Source organism: Pongo abelii, chromosome 4 (assembly GCF_028885655.2).
Source record: "Pongo abelii isolate AG06213 chromosome 4, NHGRI_mPonAbe1-v2.0_pri, whole genome shotgun sequence".
Lineage (NCBI taxonomy): Eukaryota > Metazoa > Chordata > Mammalia > Primates > Hominidae > Pongo > Pongo abelii.
In genome coordinates, this window is record NC_071989.2 from 155,779,174 (window position 1) to 155,800,571 (window position 21,398).

At 40.1% G+C, this 21,398-nt stretch overlaps 1 protein-coding gene across 1 annotated transcript in view; it reads left to right on the forward strand.

Moving 5' to 3' along the window:
* Positions 1-21,398, forward strand: part of STK32A (serine/threonine kinase 32A) — a 151,981-nt gene that overhangs the window by 97,112 nt on the left and 33,471 nt on the right. Inside the window, 2 exon segments of the mRNA NM_001132142.1 lie at positions 10,044-10,081; positions 18,078-18,167. Of these exon segments, the coding sequence (NP_001125614.1) occupies positions 10,044-10,081; positions 18,078-18,167 (128 nt within the window).

A 21,398-nucleotide genomic window follows, 5' to 3' on the forward strand; every position in this document is an offset into this window, starting at 1 on the left:
GGCAAAGAGAACTGCTTGTGTACAGGTTAACATTTAACTAGACTGGCAGAGCTTTTAATAAGTTCTATAAGGTTAAGAGCTTCATTAATATGCAACCTGTGATTTGGTCCAAGTTAAATTTTACTTTGCCCAGAATACATTATAATATAAAGCTTAAACTTTATTCTTTCAAGTTTAGTCATTAACACATAATATTGATCAATTATGCATGTTGGACACAGAGCTCTGAATAGAGCTTTGAAATATAAAACTATGGTTTTAGTCCTCTTAGAGCTATGATGTTTGGTAGGGTTAGGTGAAGTAGACACATTTTTGACTTATAATATTTTCAGCTTACAATGGGTTTTTCAGGGCATAACCCATTGTAGGTTGGGAGCATCTGTACGATGGTATAGATATATATAATGCATATAGTTTTACATCCTTTTAAGACAAAATATGAAGATACTTTATTTGCTCAAATCTTGTTATGCAGTTTTACACTGTGATATTCACATGCTGACAGAGAGGCTATTTGCATGGTGTTTATCACCAGCAATGAACAGCAGCATTTGAGTTATGTAGTGGCTCTGCCAGTTACCAGTGGGGCAACTTGGGCAAGACACTCAGCACCTCTGAACCTCATTTGTTTTATCAGTAAAATGAAGATAGCTATACATAATTCACAGGCTGTGGTAATGATATATTCTAATGAATATACACTCTTAAACAAAAACATTCAATAAATTCTAGCTACTCATTTATATTAATTTATTATACCCATTTGCTTTGAGTTATCTTCTTTGCGATAAGCTGTGGGAAAAACTTACTGTTCCTTCTCATACTCCAGGATACATCATCACCCAAATCATTACACATTCTTATATAATGCAAACATTAAGAAAGAACAATAATCTTACTAAAAAGCAGAGTGTGGTATGGTAGAGAGATTGAGAGGCTTTGGAATAGTTACATCAGGGATCAATTTGTGAGCTGTATGACTTTAGGCAAATTAATAAACTGAATTTCTTTAAATTTTGTTAAATAGGTATAATAACATTATATATAAGAAAGCAGGAAAAATATGAACAGCTCCTATTATAATGCTTGTAAAATCAGGAGAGCTTAATAAATGGAAGCCACACTGCGATTTTCCAGATAATTGTAAAACAACTATGGGCCATTACAAAACCATAGGAAATTAGAAGTGAGGAGTAATTTGGAGATTGACAAGCCCTACCTTCATCTAAAGGCAGAATTTCTTCTGCAGTCTCCCTAACAAGGAATCGTCATACCTCAGGGACGGGATAGTCACTACCACATAAAGTAGTTCATTTTCAGACATGCGTAATCTTAGAAAGTTCTTCTGTTGATTTACAGTTAGCCTCATGGTTCTGTTGCTGCCTATTGGAGTTTTACTAAGTGTACAGTCGGGCAGGGCTTCCATTCAGTACTGTTGTACTAGTAATTTATGGATGGCGTCCATTCTTACTGGTCCGTGTCCCATTCTGATTTGTGTTTGTGCCATTTTTAAGTGTTTTGACTATTAACCCTGGTATCAGATAAACATGGAGTCCTCACTTTTTCCATAATCATGAATAACAGTGGAATAGTTACATCAGATTTGTGTGCCACTGTGGTCCCATCTATGAAACAGGGACAATAATTGTACCTAGTTCATAAGGCTGTTTGAGGATAGTGTGGAATAAAGTATAAAAAGGGCTTAGCCTGGTTTCTCAAATATTGCAATAAATGAAACTTAGCACCATGATGCTGTCACAATGGTTCAATGATAATTGAAAACATCGATTCATCATTTAACATCCTCAGCTTATCAGTTTCTCACTATCTAGCTCTTCTTACACTGGACACTTCCTAATTATTCGTTCAATGTTTTCTGGAAGTTAGTTGAACAATTACTGTGTGCCAGATACTACACAGTAGTCCCCCTTGATACATGAGGGATACATTCAAGACCCCCAGTGGATACCCGAAACTGCAGATATTTCCAAACCCATATATACTATGTTTTTTCCCTTTTGTATATACCTATGGTAAAGTTTGATTCATAGAGTAAGAGATTAACAATAACTAATAACAGAACAATTATAACAATATGCGAAGTAAAAGTATGTGAATGCAGTCCCTCTCTCAAAGCATCTGATTGTATCGTACTTACCTATTTTTGGACCACAGTTGACTGTGGGTAACAAAGTAAAACTGCAGATAAGGGGGGATTACTATACTACGAGTTTTACATGTACCATTTAACTAAATCATTACAATTCTATAAAGTAGATATGATTATTGTCCTCAGTTACAGATGTGGAGGGCTGAGTCTCAGAAAGTTTTATTACCGACATGGTTTTGGTCCCAACAGAAAACCTCATAATGGTTTAAACAATAGAAGAGATTTATTATCTTATAAAATCAGAAAATCCAGATGTGTGCTGGACTTGGAGGGTATCTTGATTCAACAACTCAGCAGTATCACCAACTAGCTGGTTTCTTTTACTCTCTTCTCTCCTTTCCATGTGGCCACTTCATCCTCAGCTTGTTCCTCCATGTGATTGCAAGAAAGCTGCCTGCTGCCCAGGGCTCCATGCTAAATTCTTTAAATCTAAAGAATCACACTCCTTCTCAAAACTTTCCCCAGGACAGCAAGGAAGCTTTTTTCTCAGAAGCCCAGAACATAATTCTTTCTGATACTCAGTGGCTTAAATTGGGTCATCAGCCCATCCCTGAACCAATAACAGGGCCTGTGGGATGGGATAACTCTTACTTAGGCCTGACTCACATAATCCTTCCCTACAGTCAGGATGGAGTAGATTTCCCAAAGCACACAAAATACAGTGTGTGTGTGTACACGTGTACACACGTGTGCATGCATGTGTGTGTGTGCATGTGTGCGTGAATGTGTGTGTTAGAGAGAAGTGAAAATACTCAGTTGAAAATTGAAATGATGATTAAGAGAATGAAGAATGCATATTAGAAAGGCAATCAAAATGACCATTAGTAAGCTACACAGTCGAGATTTGAGACTTGGTCATTTGACTACAGAATTAATACTCTTAAACCTCTACTATCTACTGCTTCCCAAATCAACCTAGAAATCCCTGGGGTTGGATAGGATCATTTGTGTTTGAGACTATTACCAACATTACTAAGTACTATACTAATATACTCATGCAACCTAAAGCATATATATGTGAAATGTGTATATGTACACATATATATATACATACACACTCATACACTACACACAGTATAGCCTATACAGGGCTCATGTTTAATCTGCATACACGGTCTGGCCATATCAGTTGTATTTCAGTGTATTGGCTGATGAAGAGGTCATGCCTGAGCTTTCCTCCTACTCCAGCCCCTTTTCCAATCTCCGCCTCATCCCCCACCCCTTCCCTCCCTTGACCCAGCAACTGAAGTGCTAACTTCTGGCCCAGGAGAGGTCCTTCAGGGCACTGCTCCTCGGCTTCCATCAGCATCCCTTCTGATGAAAGGATGACTGTGCTGTTCTGATTGTTAAATATTTTGTCTATCACCTCTGGCTATTTGTAAATATATATACTTACATGGAATACTATATATGCTCACTATATTTCAGTAAACTTTAGTATGCTAAGCTCTAGAGAGTTTATCCAAGATCATTTATCCAAGATTACATGATGAGTGACTGGGATTACAACCAAAGATTGTGAGGTACAATCTTACGAGGATGATAACTAGTCTTCAATCATCTAAACCTGACAGCCTTTCACTTCTGCCCCCTATTCCAAACTGTTTTTCCTTATAATTTTCCTTCACTCGCTCTTAACATAGGTCTGTTTTTTGAGACCAATAGCCCATCTGTGACACCCTAGATAATATGTTACAGAATTATATGTACAATATTTTTCCCCTCTCCAGAACTTGGCGATGGCCCAATCTAAGAGACTGTCATGTGGCAAAGAATGAAATACAAACTATGGACCATCAAAAGGCCATGGGACACTGAAGGAGTTGATTTTGGTTTGGATATACCGATTTCCTTGTTTGCTATTTTCATGTACATGTACCGGTATAGGATTGCAGGGTAAGCAACTTGACTCCAGGGGAGGCGCAATGAAGGGATGTAATTAGCCTGTTAACTCTGCTAATGTCTTATAAAGTCATTCAAGTGAGAACAGCAGATACATCAATTCCTCCTTGGATCCTGCCACAAGGAGCATTGTATTTCCACTCTGCTATTTATAGTTCTCACAGCCGGAATCAGCTGGTTCAGCAGGACAAGGCTCTTTTTTTAATCAAACCAAGATGCAATGAAGAATTTCCAAAGTATGTGTCCTAGAATTTCCCTTTATCACCCCCAAAATTCCATAGTCCTTCTGAAAGCATAGGCTCATAACAGGCATAAATCACTTCTTATTTATTACTCTTACTCTAATTCATACACATACACTTACTGGAGAGTCAAGTTTCTTAGTTGGCCAATGGTAAATGTGGCGCATCTGGCACACAGGGTTTGTTTGGGTTGTTTTGGGGGTGGGGATTGGTTGTTTTGCTTTGTTTTGTTTTCTCTTCTCTTCTTAGGGGAAAAAGACATGCAGGGCTTAGTATTCCAAGAATTTGAGAAACCAGGGGGCCAGGATTCATTCATTTTTATGACAAATAGTTACTCGAGCACCTACTTTATTCTTGGGTACTTTTATGAGTCCAGGGGCTGCTGCATTGAACAATACAGAAAAGAAGTCCTTTCACTCAGAACTTACATCCTAGTGGGGGTTGGGGGTTGAGAGAATGAAGCATTCTTACAAAGAATGTTAAAAGTGAACTATGGGCAGGAATTGAGGATACGAGTTTTGATGTATAAAGAAAAAGTGACAAGGTCAAAAATTGGTGGTCTTAGTGTGATAGATATGCCAGTTTGGAAATTGTATTGGATAAATGCTAGTCAGGGGCTAGGCTGTAGTTATGACAAGGTGATGATTAAGGAAGTGAGAATAAGGAAACTATTGGTGTGGGATGGATGAAAAGATTATTGGAGGCAAGTCAAGGAACTGAGAGGCCAGGGTGTTGGATGGAGCATTCATGTAGACACTGAAGTCACCAAGAATGATAAATAACAAAGAGGGAATTCATCATTAGCTATCTGCTTATGATATTGATGTGTTTTGGCTGTGTCCCCATCCAAATCTCATCTTGAATTGTAGCTCCCATAATCTCCATTTGTCGTAGAAAGAATGCAGTGGGAGTTAATTGAGTCATGGAGGTGGGTTTTTCCAATGCTGTTCTTGTGACAGTGGGTGAGTCTCATGAGATATGATGGTTTTATAAAGGGCAGTTCCCCTGCACATGGTCTCTTGTCTGCCACCACGTAAGAGGTGCGTTTGCTCATCCATCACCTTCTGCCGTGATTGTGAGGGCTCCCCAGCCATGTGGAACTGTGAGTCTGTTAAACCTCTTTTTCTTTATAAATTAACCAGTCTTGGGTATGTCTTTATTAGCAGTGTGAGAATAGACTAATAAAGCCAATTGGTATGAGGAATGGGGCACTGCTGTAAAGATACCCAAAAATGTGGAAGCAACTTTGGAACTGGGTAACAGGCAGGGGTTGGAACAGTTTGAAGGGCTCAGAAGAAGATAGGAAAATGTGGGAAAGTGTGAAACTTCCTAGAGACTTGTTGAATGGCTTTGACCAAAATGCTGATAGTAATATGAATGAAAAAGTCCAGGCTGAGGTGGCCTCATGTGGAGATGAGGAACTTACCAGGAACTAGAGCAAAAGTGATTCCTGATGTGCTTTAGCAAAGAGACTGGTGACATTTTTCCCCTGCCATAGAGATCTGTGTAACTTTGAACTTGAGAGAGATAATTTAGGGTATCTGGTGGAAGAAATTTCTAAACAGCAAAGCATTCAAGAGGTGACTTGGGTGCTCTTAAAAAACATTTAGTTTTATTCATTCACAAAGATATGGTTTGGAATTAGAACCCACGTTTAAAAGAAAAGCAGGGAATAAAAGTTCAGAAAATTTGTAGCCTGATGATGGAAAAGAAAAACCTATTTTCTGAGGAGAAATTCAAACTGGCTGCAGAAATTTGCATCAGTAATGAGGAGCAAAATGTTAATTGCCAAGACAATGGGGAAAATGTCTCCAGGGCATGTCAGAGGTAGCCCCTCTTATCACAAGCCCTGAGTCCTGGGAGGAAAAATGGTTTCATGGGCTGGACCCAGGGCCTTGCTACTTTCGTAGTCTCAGGACTTGTTGCCCTGCATCCCAGCTGTTTCTAAAGGGGCCAACATACAGTTCAGACCATTGCTTCAGAGGATGTAAGTCCCAAGTCTTGGTGGCTTACACATGGTGTTGGGCCTGTGGATGCACAGAAGTCAAGAATTGAGGTTTGGGAACCTCTGCCTGGATTACAGAGGATGTATGGAAATGCCTGGATATCCAGGCAGAGGTGTGCTACATGGGCAGAGCCCTTATGGAGAACCTCTGCTAGGGCAGTGTGGAAGGGAAATATGGGGTGGGAACCCACACACAGAGTCCCCACTAGGGCACCACCTAGTGGAGCTGTGAGAAGAAGACCACCATCTTCCAGACCCCAGAACGGTAGATCCACCAACAGTTTGCACCGTGTGCCTGGAAAAGCTGCAGACATACAATGCCAGCCAGTGAAAGCAGCCAGGAAGGGGGCTGCACCCTGGAAAGCCACAGAGGTGGAGCTGCCCAAGGTTGTGGGAGCCCACATCTTACATCAGCATGACCTGGATGTGAGACATGGCGTCAAAGAAGATTATTTTGGAGCTTTAAGATTATACTGCCCTGTTGGATTTCAGACTTGCATGAGGCCCGTAGCCCCTTTGTTTTGGCCAATTCCTCTTATTTGGAGTGAGTGTATTTACCCACTGCCTGTAACCCCATTGTATCTAAGAAGTAACTAACTTGCTTTTGATTTCACAGGCTCATAGGCAGAAGGGACCTGCCTTGTCTTAGATGAGACATTGAACTGTGGACTTTTGAGTTATTGCTGAAATGAGTTAAGACTTTGGGGAATTCCCAGAACTGAGGGTTCCTCCCCATTTTAGACCATATAGGCAGCTTCCAGACATTGCCATGGCATTTGTAAACTGTCATGGTGCTGGTGAGAGTGTCTTTTAGCATGCTCATGTATTATAATTAGTGTATAATGAGCAGTGAGGATGACCAGAGATCACTTTTGTCACCATCTTGATTTTGGCCAGCTTCTTCACTGCATCTTATTTCTATCAGTGGGGTCTTTGTGACCTGTACCTTGCAAAAACAGTCCTGCTGATTACTAAATTCCTATCTCACCTATTCACGATGGAGTCACTCTGGTCTGAATGCCCCTGATAAGAGAATCCACACTGTTCAAATCTCCCCAGTTGATTCTGAAGCATATCCAGGCTTATTAGTCACTAAGTTAAAATATATTATAGACTACTGTCAATGAAAGAAACATTTTGTAAGTTATTTCATATTTATTTTTACTTGAGAAGACTGAAAAGGTAAAGAAGTGATGCTAAAATTTAGAACTAGAAAATCTCAACTTGCTCTAGTAGGAATTTTAATAGAGCACACTAAGTGTCTTTTCATTTTCTCTCTCCTGGTATATGAATAAACAACCTTCCATACTGCAATTTACCCTGTAGGGAATTAGATGTTACCCTATTATATTTTGGAGAAACTATATAGTTAGAATCTAAGCTTAGGTAACTTATTTTTATGTTTACAAATCCACTTTCTCCTATACATTTTTCTTAAATTTTTCTCATATTCTTTCTCTGAATTTGTGGTAAAAAATACCCCTTTCCCATTCTATGTCATGGTTCTTTATGAAGCTTTCTCATCCTCTCCATCCCGTGGGAACTATGTCTCATTTATCTTTAGGTTTTCTGTATCTTACTACAGTGACTTACCAAAGTAGGTAAATATCTGATGAATAAATGAATACAAGATTTAATTAAGAAGTTATCACATTAAACTAACTGTTCCCTCCCTGATCTCTGTAATATTAAGTTTCAAAGTAGTTTCTGGGAAAAGTAGTTAACACCATGATGTATGGATTCAATAAATAAGAAAAATGGTGCTCAGGGATTTAACAGAAAGCTCATAAATTGTCAAATCCACAGCAATTAATTTCTCCTAGTAAGTCCTCACAAATTCAGGCCAAGAAATTTGATACTGATCTTGCCTCACTCAACTCTCATCCATCCTTGGTAGGGCTTCTGTGGGCCTCTTTCTCACCTGGCAAACAGTACCTGATACTCACTGGATGCAGATCTGAAAGAGGTGGAAAGAGCCTGACACCTGGTTTATCTCTAGCTTTATGGTGCAGAGAGTATTTGATGGTGTGCCACAGCGCTCTGTATATACTGTTAGGATCAGCCTTCTTCAGTGCACTGGAATTTCTCTGGGTGTCATTAAGTTCTTCATTTACTGACCATGAGGCACTGGGATAGAATATGATATTAATCAAGGAACCATCCCTGACATCATGATCCACTTGGAAAACTTGCAGAGATTAGACAAATTTTTTGAGTAGGAATTTTGCTTTGTTGCCCAGGCTGGAGTGCAGTGGCTATTCAGGGCACAGTCGTGCAATGCAGCTTCAAACTCCTGGGCTCAGGTGATACTCCCTCTTCCACCTCCTGAGTAGCTGGGACTATAAGTACACACCACTGTGCCTGGAAAGAATTTTTTTTTTAGGATGTTATAAGGCCTATAGTTATTTAATTATTATTCCTAGGGTAGTTAGTGAAAAGATTTGGACCAGTCTTTTACACACTGATGCACAGCAAGATAACTATAGTTAGTAACATTGTATTATATACCAGAAATTTGTTATATCAAAGTATCATGTTGGCCACTTTAAACACACAATTTTTATTTTTAAATGACTGAAAAAATTAAAATAGCAAAGTAAAAAAAATTCATAGGGGAGCACAAAACCCACCTTCTTCCAATGAAGGGAGTAGTCCGGTGGTTAATACTTGGAGGATAGAACGATAGAGTTGGCAAAGCCTTGGTGAATATTATAGTAAGGAACACTCCTGAATCAAAAAATCGCATTGTACTTTATAACAGCCCTCACTTTTCCACTCTCAGATTTTTACTGCCTTTCCCTAATGTACAATTAAAGCCCTTCAGCCTAAATTCATAGAATCCATTAGGGAAGAAATTCTGAAACAGGTTTTGGGAACACATTTTCAGCCTAGTCAGGTGGCTTTCATGCTGCTAGAATAAAAATACCTTAATCTTTGACAGACCAAGTCTGTCAGCTTACTCTTTACTTAAAAATATTAATGAGTAACAAGTCTCATATCAATAAACAGAACCAAGTGTGTGATAAAGTGTGATAAATGTTATGGTGGAAGAAGTATCCCATGTGGTCAGAATATATGGGATTAGGGGTGATTTGACCCAGAAATGAAAAATCAGGAAGGCTTCCTACAGGAAGTGGCGTCTGAGCTGTGGGGTTAAGGGTGAATCTGTGTTGTCCGAGTGCACTGGTGAGAGGACTCTAATTTAGGCAAAGCAACAGCAGGTGTGGATGTGAGGAGGCAAAAGAAGACAGGGGGTGGTTATATAACTACATTACCAACCATATTTTTCCCATTTGTAGTCTTTAAGCTCACATCATCTGCATAATTCTAGAGTTATACAAGAAAATGATGCTTAATACTACTAACGTTACTTTATGGCAATGTAAATGCTTTATATGATCTGATGGACCAATATATCTACATGCTTAGAAACAATATGCTATAGGAAGTTTAGAGTCTGAGTTTTTGAATGAGAGAGGCCTTGGTTCAGAGTCCAGTTCTTCCATTTCCTAGCTCTGTGACCTTGGGTTAAGCTTCAGTTTTCTGATTTAAAAATTGGGGATTTTCTGTCTCATAAATTTACTGTGAGAATTGAATGAGAAGATGAGTATTGAGAATCTAGTACATTGTTTCAACTCTAGTTAGCTTTCTTAAGCATTTTTTGCCCCTACCCTTTGTTCTGTTTTATTGTGAGCAACTTTCTTTTTTCTTTTTACTCCTCTAGGGATATGAAGCCTGACAATATTTTACTTGATGAACATGGTAAGTGAGTGATTTGTTTGCAATCAAGTACATGACATGCATGTAGAAAAGTTGGTTGTTCCCAGCAGAGGGGTATTACACATGAAAAAGGTATTTTGTTCTATTCATTTGAGCTCTACGTACAAACTCCTCATACACAATATGTGGGAACTTTATTACTTATGGCAGGTTATAGTACAACAATACACCCTTAAATCACATTGAATTTACCTAATGAGAAAATCATATTCTACTCAATTTTCTTCCACAACTATATTTCTTCAAGAAAACCATCACAACTTTTTAGTGTTAGTTGGCCTTAATATAACATGCAATCACTTATTTTTTATAATGATACAGAAGGCCTCAAGCTGAGAGCATTTGGCCAGTAATAGCATCTACCTAGATATTAATGACATTACTTTGTTCTCATCGCATCTACTTTTATGCATTCCTTCTTATAAAAGGCAAATTGGTTTTACATTTGCAAATCGGTTTTTACATTTACTTAATATCACAGAAGAATTCTTAAATTTTAGGGTCATTGTAAAGACTGACTTAATACATGTAAAGCACCTGATGCAGTGACTGTCACGAAGAAATCACTCAATAAAAGTCTAATATTGGTACAATTTTTATGAAGTGGTCATGGCTTTCTCCCCTTGAAAAGGAAGCTGGAACTGCTTCATCTTGTTTTATGCGGCTTTGTCTACGCTGCAACATAACTAGTATGTACCAATGTATCTCAGAAGAGATATCAAGTTCTGTTCAAAAATTTCAGTTTGAGAAAAATCACTTAAAGAAAACATAAAAAAGATAAAAGTATATGTGTTATCTAGATTTGTGATATAGGGATATGGCAATAATCAAGATGGTGATAAGTGAATGCTGAATTTCAAGAACTACTGATTATACCCTCTAGAATAAGCTTTTGCCCGCGGTGATTAAATGTGTACAATTTCTTCCTAATATTTATTTTTGTGTATATTTGGATTTATCAGAACATCAGGGAAGATCTGCAGGGCACGAAGACTGTATGTTATAAATGTTAACAGTGTCAGTAAGATCTTTGTTATGTCTTTAGAAGGCTGCTAGATGAGGAGAGTCCTAAATCTTAAAAGCTCCTTATTCAATTTTTACAAAAAGGATTTGCAAGTGGAACTGAAACTCCAAGTACCATCTATTGCTCATTATTTATTTACCTAGTTTTGAGCCTGATTTGCCTGATCCCACCTGTGCTCAGGGGGCTAAGAAACACTGGTAATGACCTCTAATTTCAAATCTCAGTGTCATTACTTATTTATGGACTGTCCAAAAAGATTTTTTCCACTTTCTTCCGATGCCTTATTTCTTCCTTTACTGCTTCTGACATTTGAAAACAGGGTCTCTGATTCTCAGAAATGTGAGCAATGGTGAGATTTAGCACGAAGGTGACTTTCTTTAAAATACCAGCTATCCAGAGCTAGGTACAGTGGCAGGTACCTATCCAGAGCTAGGTACAGTGGCAGGTATCAGCTACTTGGGAGGCTGAGGCAGGAGGATCCCTTGAGCCCAGGAGTTTGAATCCAGCCTGGGCAGCACAGAGAGACCCTGTTTCTTGTTGGGGGGATAAACAATTACCACTGGCTTCTCTTCTAGCCTATAGAGGCCACCTTTGTGCAACTTAGGGAGAAGTGCTCCCCCTGCCCACCACAGCTTCCTGACAGCACATGGCCCATCAAGGAGAACCCAAGTTAGGATTGAGTCCTCACTTGCTCCCTCAGCTGGGTGCCTTTGTGCATGATTTCTGCTGTTCCACCATTTATAGAGGCCTTAAATGAAGGCATATAGGTCCTATCAATCCAACACTTTCCCAGCTTTATCCTCCATTCAGAGAACAGTGTTTTCATCCTGGGTCTCATCCATGGCTTCATCCTATTTCTATCATTAAGGCATCCTGTTCTCCTTCAGTCAACTTCTTCCTCCTCCTCATTTTCTTGGTAACTTGGTCATTGCAGATGAGGAAAATCATGAAGAAATCAATTAATCTTCAAGTTTAACCACCCTTAGAGACTACCCTTGTGAAAGATTAATTGTGTAACAGTGTGGTTAAGAATGTGACTTCTGGAGCCAGATTGCCTTCATTCCAAACACACTTCACTCATTTCCTAGCCCTGAGAGCTTTGACAAGTTGCCTAAACTTTGCGTTAGTTTTTCCAGGGATCAAAAGAATACTTACATCTTAGGGTCATTGTAAAGACTGACCTGATATGTGTGAAGTACTTGATGCAATGACTGTCACAAAGAAATCACTCAATAAAAGTCTAATATTAGTACAATTCTTCTGAGGTAGTCATGGCTTTCTTTCCTTGGAAAGGAAGCTGGGACTGCTTCATCTTGTTTTATGTTTCTTTGTCTATGCTGACACATACCTAATATGTACCAAATCTCTACCAGATAGAATCTGTAAAAGCTGTCTTTCCTCAATAATTATTTTGATTTCAGAAGTGATATACCAAATATTCTGCTTGTCTACTTGTTAGATCTTGTGTTTAAACCATTTTGTTTATCCCTTCATCCTCAGGTAACTACACTTTCCGTGTACATTCTGCTGTCTTTCATGTGTGCAGGGGGCAAGGGTGCAGTCATGACATTTTATTCTTGGTGGAGCTGAGGCTCTGTTGCCTACAGAATACAAGCCATCATTCCAGTGTGCCGGAGAGAGAGTCTCAGTCTGCCCCTATTATCTGGTGTCTTATTTACAATGACTGCTGTCATTCTCAAGGCTTTTTTAAAATTTGGTCAGTGAATTAAAAAGAGGCTTTTCTGTATTATATTCCTACCCTGAACTCAACTGGAAAATCAATTGCTTTGGGAAGGATTGTGTACGAATGGTACAGAAGTTTGCAAACAAAAAAGACTGAGAGCCATTTTCTAAACATTGCCTTAGGGATCTCTTTCTGGAGATAATTTTTTTGAAGTTGTTTACTTTGTTTGTTCAGATTCTGAAAAAGTAGGACTCTCAGACATTACTCAAGGAACATAACTAACCACTTTTCAATGAATAAATTCCTGTTGTTCACCTCTCCCCAGCTCATTATGTAGAGCTGATCTTGTGAGAATCAGCTGAACCACAAATCAATGCCTGCCTTTTAGAGTGTCTGCTGGTGTGACTTTCCATGTGGAGTTCATATTTGAAGACCTCATTTGCCTTCTCCATCTCCATTTATAATATTTCATCCCTGATGGGCTGTCACATGGGCCTCTTATGTGGAAACTGTAGCCACTGTGAAGGGTAACCACCTATCTCTCTGGTGCCCCCTATGCGCATCCCTACAAGGGAGCTGTGTATCACAGCATGCTGCTTACATTTTAATGCAGCACGATTCAGTAACAGGCAGAAACTTTTATTCTTACTGACTCATATTCTTTATATTCATCTGAAAAGATTGACATTTAAAGGAGCCAATTGTAAAATGGGAAATCCACTGTGTGAATAAATATTTCTTGTTCATCAGAATTTGCCTTAAAAAATGTTTTTAACTTAGAGCACATCTGTACTGTTCTCCCCAAATGTCCCATTTACTAGTTCAGAGCAAGATGGCATTAGGTCTTGGGCGACTCCTGACCCACTATCCTAATGTATATTTTCATTTCCTACCAATTTAAGTACCCCATCCAATTCTATCAATTCCATAGTATCTAAAATTCTTGTATTTTTCTTATTCAGGAAATGCTACAACTAGAGGAACAGTAATGTCTGCCTGACATATCAGAGAAAATGAAAATTATGTCATCATCTGTCACTTAGGTTTCTTAATACCATCCTGTTACAAGGAATAGAGGCAAAAACTCAGTGTAGGAGGTGAGAAAAAACTGAGGCTGCCATCTTAACAGCCTTTTCATTTCAGAGTCTCAAAATGTACCAAAAGATCAAGTGGACAGTGTCCTTTTAAAACAACATACAGTGTAGAATACAGTAACTTATCCCCATTTAATCACTCCCTAGGTAGTACCTAGGGATATGCATTTTCAGCAAGCATCTCAGAAAAATGTGGGACATATATTCTAAACACCTACAAGTAGGAGAGACTTAAAAGTTGGGAGCAGTGCCAACCGATTGGTTATGGTGCCCTAGAGCACTGCATTGATGACAGAGATCCTCAGGCTGTGCACAGGAGCAGTAAGAAAGAGTATAAATGATGACAACAATGATGGCTGAATTCAATGGCATCATAAGATGAATTCAGATTTTTTATATGATCCTCTGACCCAAGCAACAGAGGCAAAAAGAAAAGGCAGAAACCCTCTCCTAGAGTGGTAAATTAGGAAGTTCTGAGGCTTGCACCTTAAAAAACTTTTCACTAAAGTAGTGATTCTCAACTGGGAGTAATTTTGCTCTACTGCTTCTCCCTGCAGGAGACATTTGTTAATTTCTGGAGACATTTTTGATTATCAGGATTCCAGCCAGAGTTGGGAGGTGGTATCAGCAGCTAGTGGGTAGAGGCCGGGATGCTAGCATGCATCCTGCAATGCACAGGACAGTTCGCACTATAAAAAATTATCAGGTCCCATATTTCAATGGTGCTGAGGTTGAGAAACTCTGCTCTAAGGCTCACTTAAGGCCTGGGCTAATGAAAAAAGCCAGAGAAGTCCTTCATTCCCAAGGCAATTCCTGTGTTCTATCAATCAGCAGGAGACGGAACCATTTTCTGTGATCCAGCAGTCAAATTTCATTTTCAAAACACAGAAGGGAACCTGGCAGATAGGTCACCATGGTAAGGAGAAGTGAGGCATGGCTGTAGCCGGACCTGGGACTAAGGCTTAGGGCCAGGACTCTGTGAAGTTCTGCCTTCATTGTTTAGCTCAGGAGCACCAGGCCAGAAGATCCAGTAGAACCTGACCCTCAAATAATTTCTCCCTGTCCTTAAATAGGCATCCTGGAAGTGAACTAGAACTCTGAGCCAATCAGAAATTAACTGTTTTAGGTTATTCAGTTCTTTGATCTTCTGATACAGCACACAAAGTTTTTGGTAGATTCATAGCCTGACAAAGGGATTCTAGACAAAATTCTAGGTCTTAACTCCAGCTCTGTAACTTTTGAGTCTTTTGAACCTAGCCGTAAATGACTCATATATAAAATAGGGCCTACCTCACTAGGCTAAAGGAGAAACTTTGTGCGACAACATTTTGAAAACTGAATCAATCACGCAAGTGTAAACAACATTTAAAAGGAAAATATTCAACATTCTTTCAACTGACGTGTAATGAGTACTCACCAGAGTCGGGATGTTCTGCTAAGCCAGGGCCTCTTTTAAAACTGTAATCTCAAACTTTATTAGGTCTCATAATCACCTGGAAGGCTTATTTAAATATTGGCGCCCAACCCACAGAGTTTCTGATTTGATATAATAGAGTTGAGCGGGGAGGGGCTTAAGAATTTGCATATCTAACAAGTTCCCAGGTGATGCTGATACTGCTGGTCTGGGCACTACATTGTAGGAACCAATTGGCTCTAAAACCTTCTCTACCTTCCACTTCTACCTGAGCATAGATAATCTTGTAGCTGAGCCAGCCTGGAAAATCGATTCAGACTAAAGTAGACAGTTGCATGTCTGGCTGCTCATCTGAATCACCTGTGGAATTTGTTGTTTTTAATACAGATACCTGGCTCTCCTACAAGTCCCACTGAATTGGAGTTTTAGGAAACCGAAGCCCAGGCACATGTATTTTGCAAAACTACACTGAAGTTTCTGATAATGACAGATATCAGCAATTAAACACTTACTTCTTGCCAAATGCTGTGCTAAGTCTCCCATAATCGTTATTTCATTTCATATTTCCAATAACTTCTTGAGAAGACTATGATTATCTTTCCAACTTTACAGAGAGGATAAGTGACGTTTTCAAGGTAACACAGCTAGTTAGTGGTAGAAACTAGACTTGAAGCCAAGCAGTCTGACTCCAAGAAACAGGCTGTTTGCCACAGTCTCCAGACTCACCTGATTTGTATTAAACTTTGTGAATCACTGGTCCAACACTATGAGCAGGACCCATGGGGAGAAAGAGAAAAAGACAAAATGGAGACAACCTATGCTATGATAGAAGAAGTTATTGAAATTAGGCATTGGTGCCACTCCGGCAAGAATACTTTTAACTAGATGAGTGCTACCTTTACTCTACTGAAATATCATCACATAAACAAAGCCAAAACACTTTCTGCACAAAATAAAATCCTGGTGATAAAGGCAGAGGGATTTATGTTTAGCAGCAGGCTGGATACTATCAGGGAGCAGACAATGAAGTTTGATACAGGGAGTGTGGACTGTGGGCCCTGGAAGAATCTGATGACATGCCCTCCAATCACAGCTGTATCTCATCAAAACCACAGACACATGTAAATGGAAATGCCAACACTTCAAGATTCTCTGAAAGCAGATGACTGTCATGCCAACAGCTAACACAATAGGCTTGTCTCCCTGAGCTTTTGGCACGGCCCTTTTGTTCCTTTTAGCTGTAAATGCAGGGACCCTAGAGCACCTCATAGAGTGTGTTCCCTGCAACATATAAGTATTAGACCCACACTATATTGCTTTGAGTGTTAAAGCTGAGAGAGACCCTAGAGATCATTTAGTCTGCCCCTTCTTTTTTTATATAAAGGAAAATTTAGATCCACCTTGGAAAAGGACTTAAAGTCTACTATGTGTTAGAGGCAGAGTTCAAGGTAAAACCCAGACCTCCTTGGCTCCCAGTCTAGTGCTCTTTGTAGAATCCCTTTAAAAATGAAGTTGATTGGCTAGGCGCAGTGGCTCACGCCTGTAATCCCAACACTTTCAGAGGCCAAGGCAAGCAGATCACGAGGTCAGGAGATCGTAGAACACCCTGACCAACATGGTGAAATCCCATCTCTACTAAAAATACAAAAATTAGCTGAGCATTGTTGTGCATGCCTGTAATCCCAGCTACTCGGGTGGCTGAGGCAGGAGAATCACTTGAACCCGGGAGGCGGAGATTGCAGTGAGCTGAAAGCACACCATGACACTCCAGCCTGGCAACAGAGTGAGACTCCATCTCAAAAAAAAAAATAATAATTAAATTAAAAAAAGAAACTAAAGTTGATCCCCTCCCCCCACCTGCCGCCCCCCGCTATCCCTTGATAACAGTTATTTTGTTGGGGACTGATGAGGCCAACCTGAACTATCAGACAAAAATATGTACAAAAATATTTTAGAAAAACTTGGAGAAAAAGGATACTTTCTTGGCTAGGAAATAAATATTCGTATCCATATTCATGCCAGTTTTGTAGTAATAATATTTGCCTCTTACTTTTCGTTTCTTTTTTTTTTTCTTTTTTGAGATAGAGTCTCACTCTGTCACCCAGGCTGGAGTGCAGCGGTGTGATCTCGGCTCACTGCAACCTCTGCCTCCCAGGTTCAAGTGATTCTCCTGCCTCAGCCTCCCAAGTAGCTGGGATTACAGGCACCCACCACCACGCCCAGCTAATTTTTTATTTTTTATTTTTAGTAGAGACGGGGTTTCCCATTTTGGCCAGGCTGGTCTCGAACTCCTGACCTCAAATGATCCGCCCACCTCAGCCTTCCAAAGTGCTAGAATTACAGGGGTGAGCCACCACGCCCAGCCTATTTGCCTCTTTAAAAAAAATAACCCCATAAGGGATGTTTGGAAACGTGGTACTTTGAGTATCTCTTGGCTGACTCCTTCATAGTACTCATAGGCTAAAGTAACTTAAAATGTCACCAACAGAGAAAAGATGCCTAACTAGAATTACCTGACCACAAATTCTTAGCTACTAAGGGTAAAACTTTCTGAGGCTGAATTATAGGCTTACAATCAGAGGCTAATCATTGCATATCATGAAATGGAGAATTGTTGGTTTAAGACCATGTTGTCCTTGAGGATGGACTGCAACTGGCCTACAAGAATTAACAGACTAATTGGGTGTTTTCAGTTAGAAGCATGATTGTGCCACTGGGTTGAATGGGACTTAACTTTCTGTGTGGTTCTTCTCTCTCTGCAGGGCACGTGCACATCACAGATTTCAACATTGCTGCAATGCTGCCCAGGGAGACACAGATTACCACCATGGCTGGCACCAAGCCTTACATGGGTATGGGTTTCATGAGTGTCTTTTTTTTTCTTTCCTGTAAATACCATTTATGACAGGTGGAATCATCTGTGGGGATTTGCAGCTAGAACTGGTAAGTTCCTCTCTGACTTTACCTGTGGAGCTTCTGATTTCATGGGTCTTCTCCACTAGCAAGCACCCAAGATGACTTTGATAGAAAAGGACCATTTATTACATTTTGAAAACTTGTTTCATGAGTCAAGGAAGACCATTTGTACCCACTTCCTAACAAAAATATTAACTAATTCAATAAATACCTACTAACTGTCTCTGTGTGCTTAGCACTGTTTCAGATGCCGGTGACCCTGTAGAAAGCAACACAGACAAGGTCTTCAGCTCTTGGAGCTTACATTCTAGTGGGAGCAGATTTATAAAAAAAGAACCAAACAAGGCCGGGCACGGTGGCTAACGCCTGTAATCCCAGCACTTTGGGAGGCCAAGGTGGGCAGATCATGAGGTCAAGAGATTGAGACCATCCTGGCCAACATGGTGAAACCCCGTCTCTACTAAAAATACAAAAATTAGCTAGGTGTGGTAGCACGCGCCTGTAGTCCCAGCTACTCGGGAGGCTGAGGCAGGAGAATCGCTTGAATCTGGGAGGTGGAGGTTGCAGTGAGTCGAGACCGCGCCATTGCACTCCAGCCTGGCGACAGAGCGAGATTTTGTCTCAAAACAAACAAACAAAGAAACAAACAAAGAAGTAGGAAACAGTAATAAGCAAAATGGTAATAAGTGGCAAAGTATTATTTTAACCATTATTTACATAATACTGCATTACATACATAGAGCTATAAACTTTACAAAATACATTCCCAGCTATAATTTTAGATTGACTTTTAGTGCCACAACAATCCCATGAATTCTTCTGTTTAAAGATAAGGAAATTCTGAAGCTGGATGGTGGCATGCATCTGTGGTCCCAGCTGCTTTGGAAGCCAAGGCAGGAGGATTGCTCGAGTCCAGGAGTTGGAGGCTGCAGTGAGCTATGATCATGCCACTGTACTCCAGCCTGGGTGATAAAGTGAGACTCTGTCTCTAAAAACAAATAAATTATTTTTAAAAATAAATAAAGGTGAGGAAATTCTGCCTCAGAAAGTTTAAATGTCTTTGCATTATTTTGTGTGTAGCGAGGTGAGGAACTGGTTTTTGCCTTGACAATTCAGCATTTACTAAGGGGTGACCAAAAAGATAGTGTTAGATGCAAAATTGTCAGTTGGTTTCACGTATAGTCGTGGTAACAAATCAATTACAAAAACTCTAAGTTCACCTGTTGGGAGCAGCCATCTCCATATAGACACCAGAACTAGTTTTTAGCAGAACTAGCTTTACTTCCTGTCCAGCCTCAACAATGCAAGGAGAGAACTAGTGTCCTTGAGTGGGCACACAGTATTCAGAAAGAGGGAGTTCTCCCTCCCTTCTCCCTGTGGTTGTTCCTAAGGCAAGTGAGTCAGATCTCAAGAGAATTATCTGTAAACTCTTAGAGTGACTGCAAGAAAAGATACCTGGAGTTTCATTCTTGGTTAGATATCTGTGTAGTTACTGGACTTGCTGACTGGTCCTGGAGTTAACACAGCCTGGTTGGCCATGGAAGTTTGATGAGTTTGGGGGCTAGTATTTCTGGGGATCATAGCAGCAGGAGACAGGTATGCAGTGAATGTGACTGTGTTGGGGAGAAGGGAGGTGGATTAGCTACAGGCTGTGATGCATCTTCACATGGGACCCTCCGATGACCAGGAGTATAGCCTGGAAGGGAGGGAAGCGCCTGTCAGTGTGACTTCTGAAAACACCACAAGTCCCAATAGAGCTCAACGTATCAGAATCACTGAGAGTGGAGTCTAGGCATAGGGTGGTTTAAAGCTCTTAGCGTAATTCCTCTGTGTAGCTAGGATTCACAATTTCCACCACAGACTCCTAAAGAGAGATTACTCTGCAGGGGTAGCACATGTGTGAGTATCCCTCTGCCTCGACTACCCTTCTTTCATGTCCTAAAACAAATAGTGCTTTCTAGGAAAAGATAGAAGGACGTGTGTGAAAGCCAGATCAATCCTCCACCCCCATACCGGGGTGGCTGAAACCAGCCCAGCGTGGTGGGTGAAGGAGCTTTGAATCAGATATGAGAATAGTTTTAAAATTCACAGAACTGAATTGTAAAGCATCTAAAGTAAATGTAATAAGCAAATAGGACTAAAACTTATTAGGCAACAGACAGAGCTATCATTAGGCGAGCTCCTTATCCAGCAAAAACAGGAAGTTAGACACTGCACTGTTGCTGTCAGATGATAGAAGACTAAAAACTACTCATGCTTGGCGGGGCACGGTGGCTCACACCTGTAATCCCAGCACTTTGGGAGACCGAGTTAGGCGGATCACGAGGTCAAGAGATCGAGACCAGCCTGGCCAATATGGTGAAACCCCATCTGTACTAAAAATACAAAAATTAGCTGGGTATGGTGGCGTGCATCTGTAGTCACAGCTACTCGGGAGGCTGAGGCTGGAGAATCACTTGAACCCGGAAGGCAGAGGTTGCAGTGAGCCGAGATTGCGTCACTGCACTCCAGCCTGGTGACAGAGTGAGACTCCATCTCAAAAGAAGAAACAAACAACAACAACAACAAAAAAAACTACTCATGCTTTACCCTAATTAGTTAAGATGCTTAAAGCAGGTGATGTGGTGATGTTGCTGTTTAAACTGGTGAGATTAAGTCAGGGGTGGAATGAATTGTTTCAGCTAGATATGGTCAGAGTAATTCAAAGGTAAAATATTTCAACTTGAAATCAAGGACAAGAGCAATGCCATTTTCTTTTAATATTTCATTCTCTTCCCCCATGTAACTAGAGAGAGAGAGAGAGAGAGGAAAAGAGAACCCCCTACATGCAGAGCCACCTCACTTTCCAACAGAAATCTTCTATGAGAAAAAAAGAATGAGCCTTATTTTCTATGATATTTGAACAACTGCAAATTTCATGGCTTTCAATTACCAGTGGGGGGAATAAATCTCTTTTGTCACTTCTAAAATAATGGACATATATAATTCAGCCTATTTTCTGCCTAAAACCTGTGGTACTCAAATGATAGAAAAGCATATCCAAGCCTGCTGCTCTGATGAGTTTATTCTCCAGGTTTCCTGGGTTTCCATATTAAGGGCTATTTTCTTGGAGCCAAATCAGAAAATGTGCATCTGGGTTTCCAGGGTTGGTTTCCATGGTGAGAGAA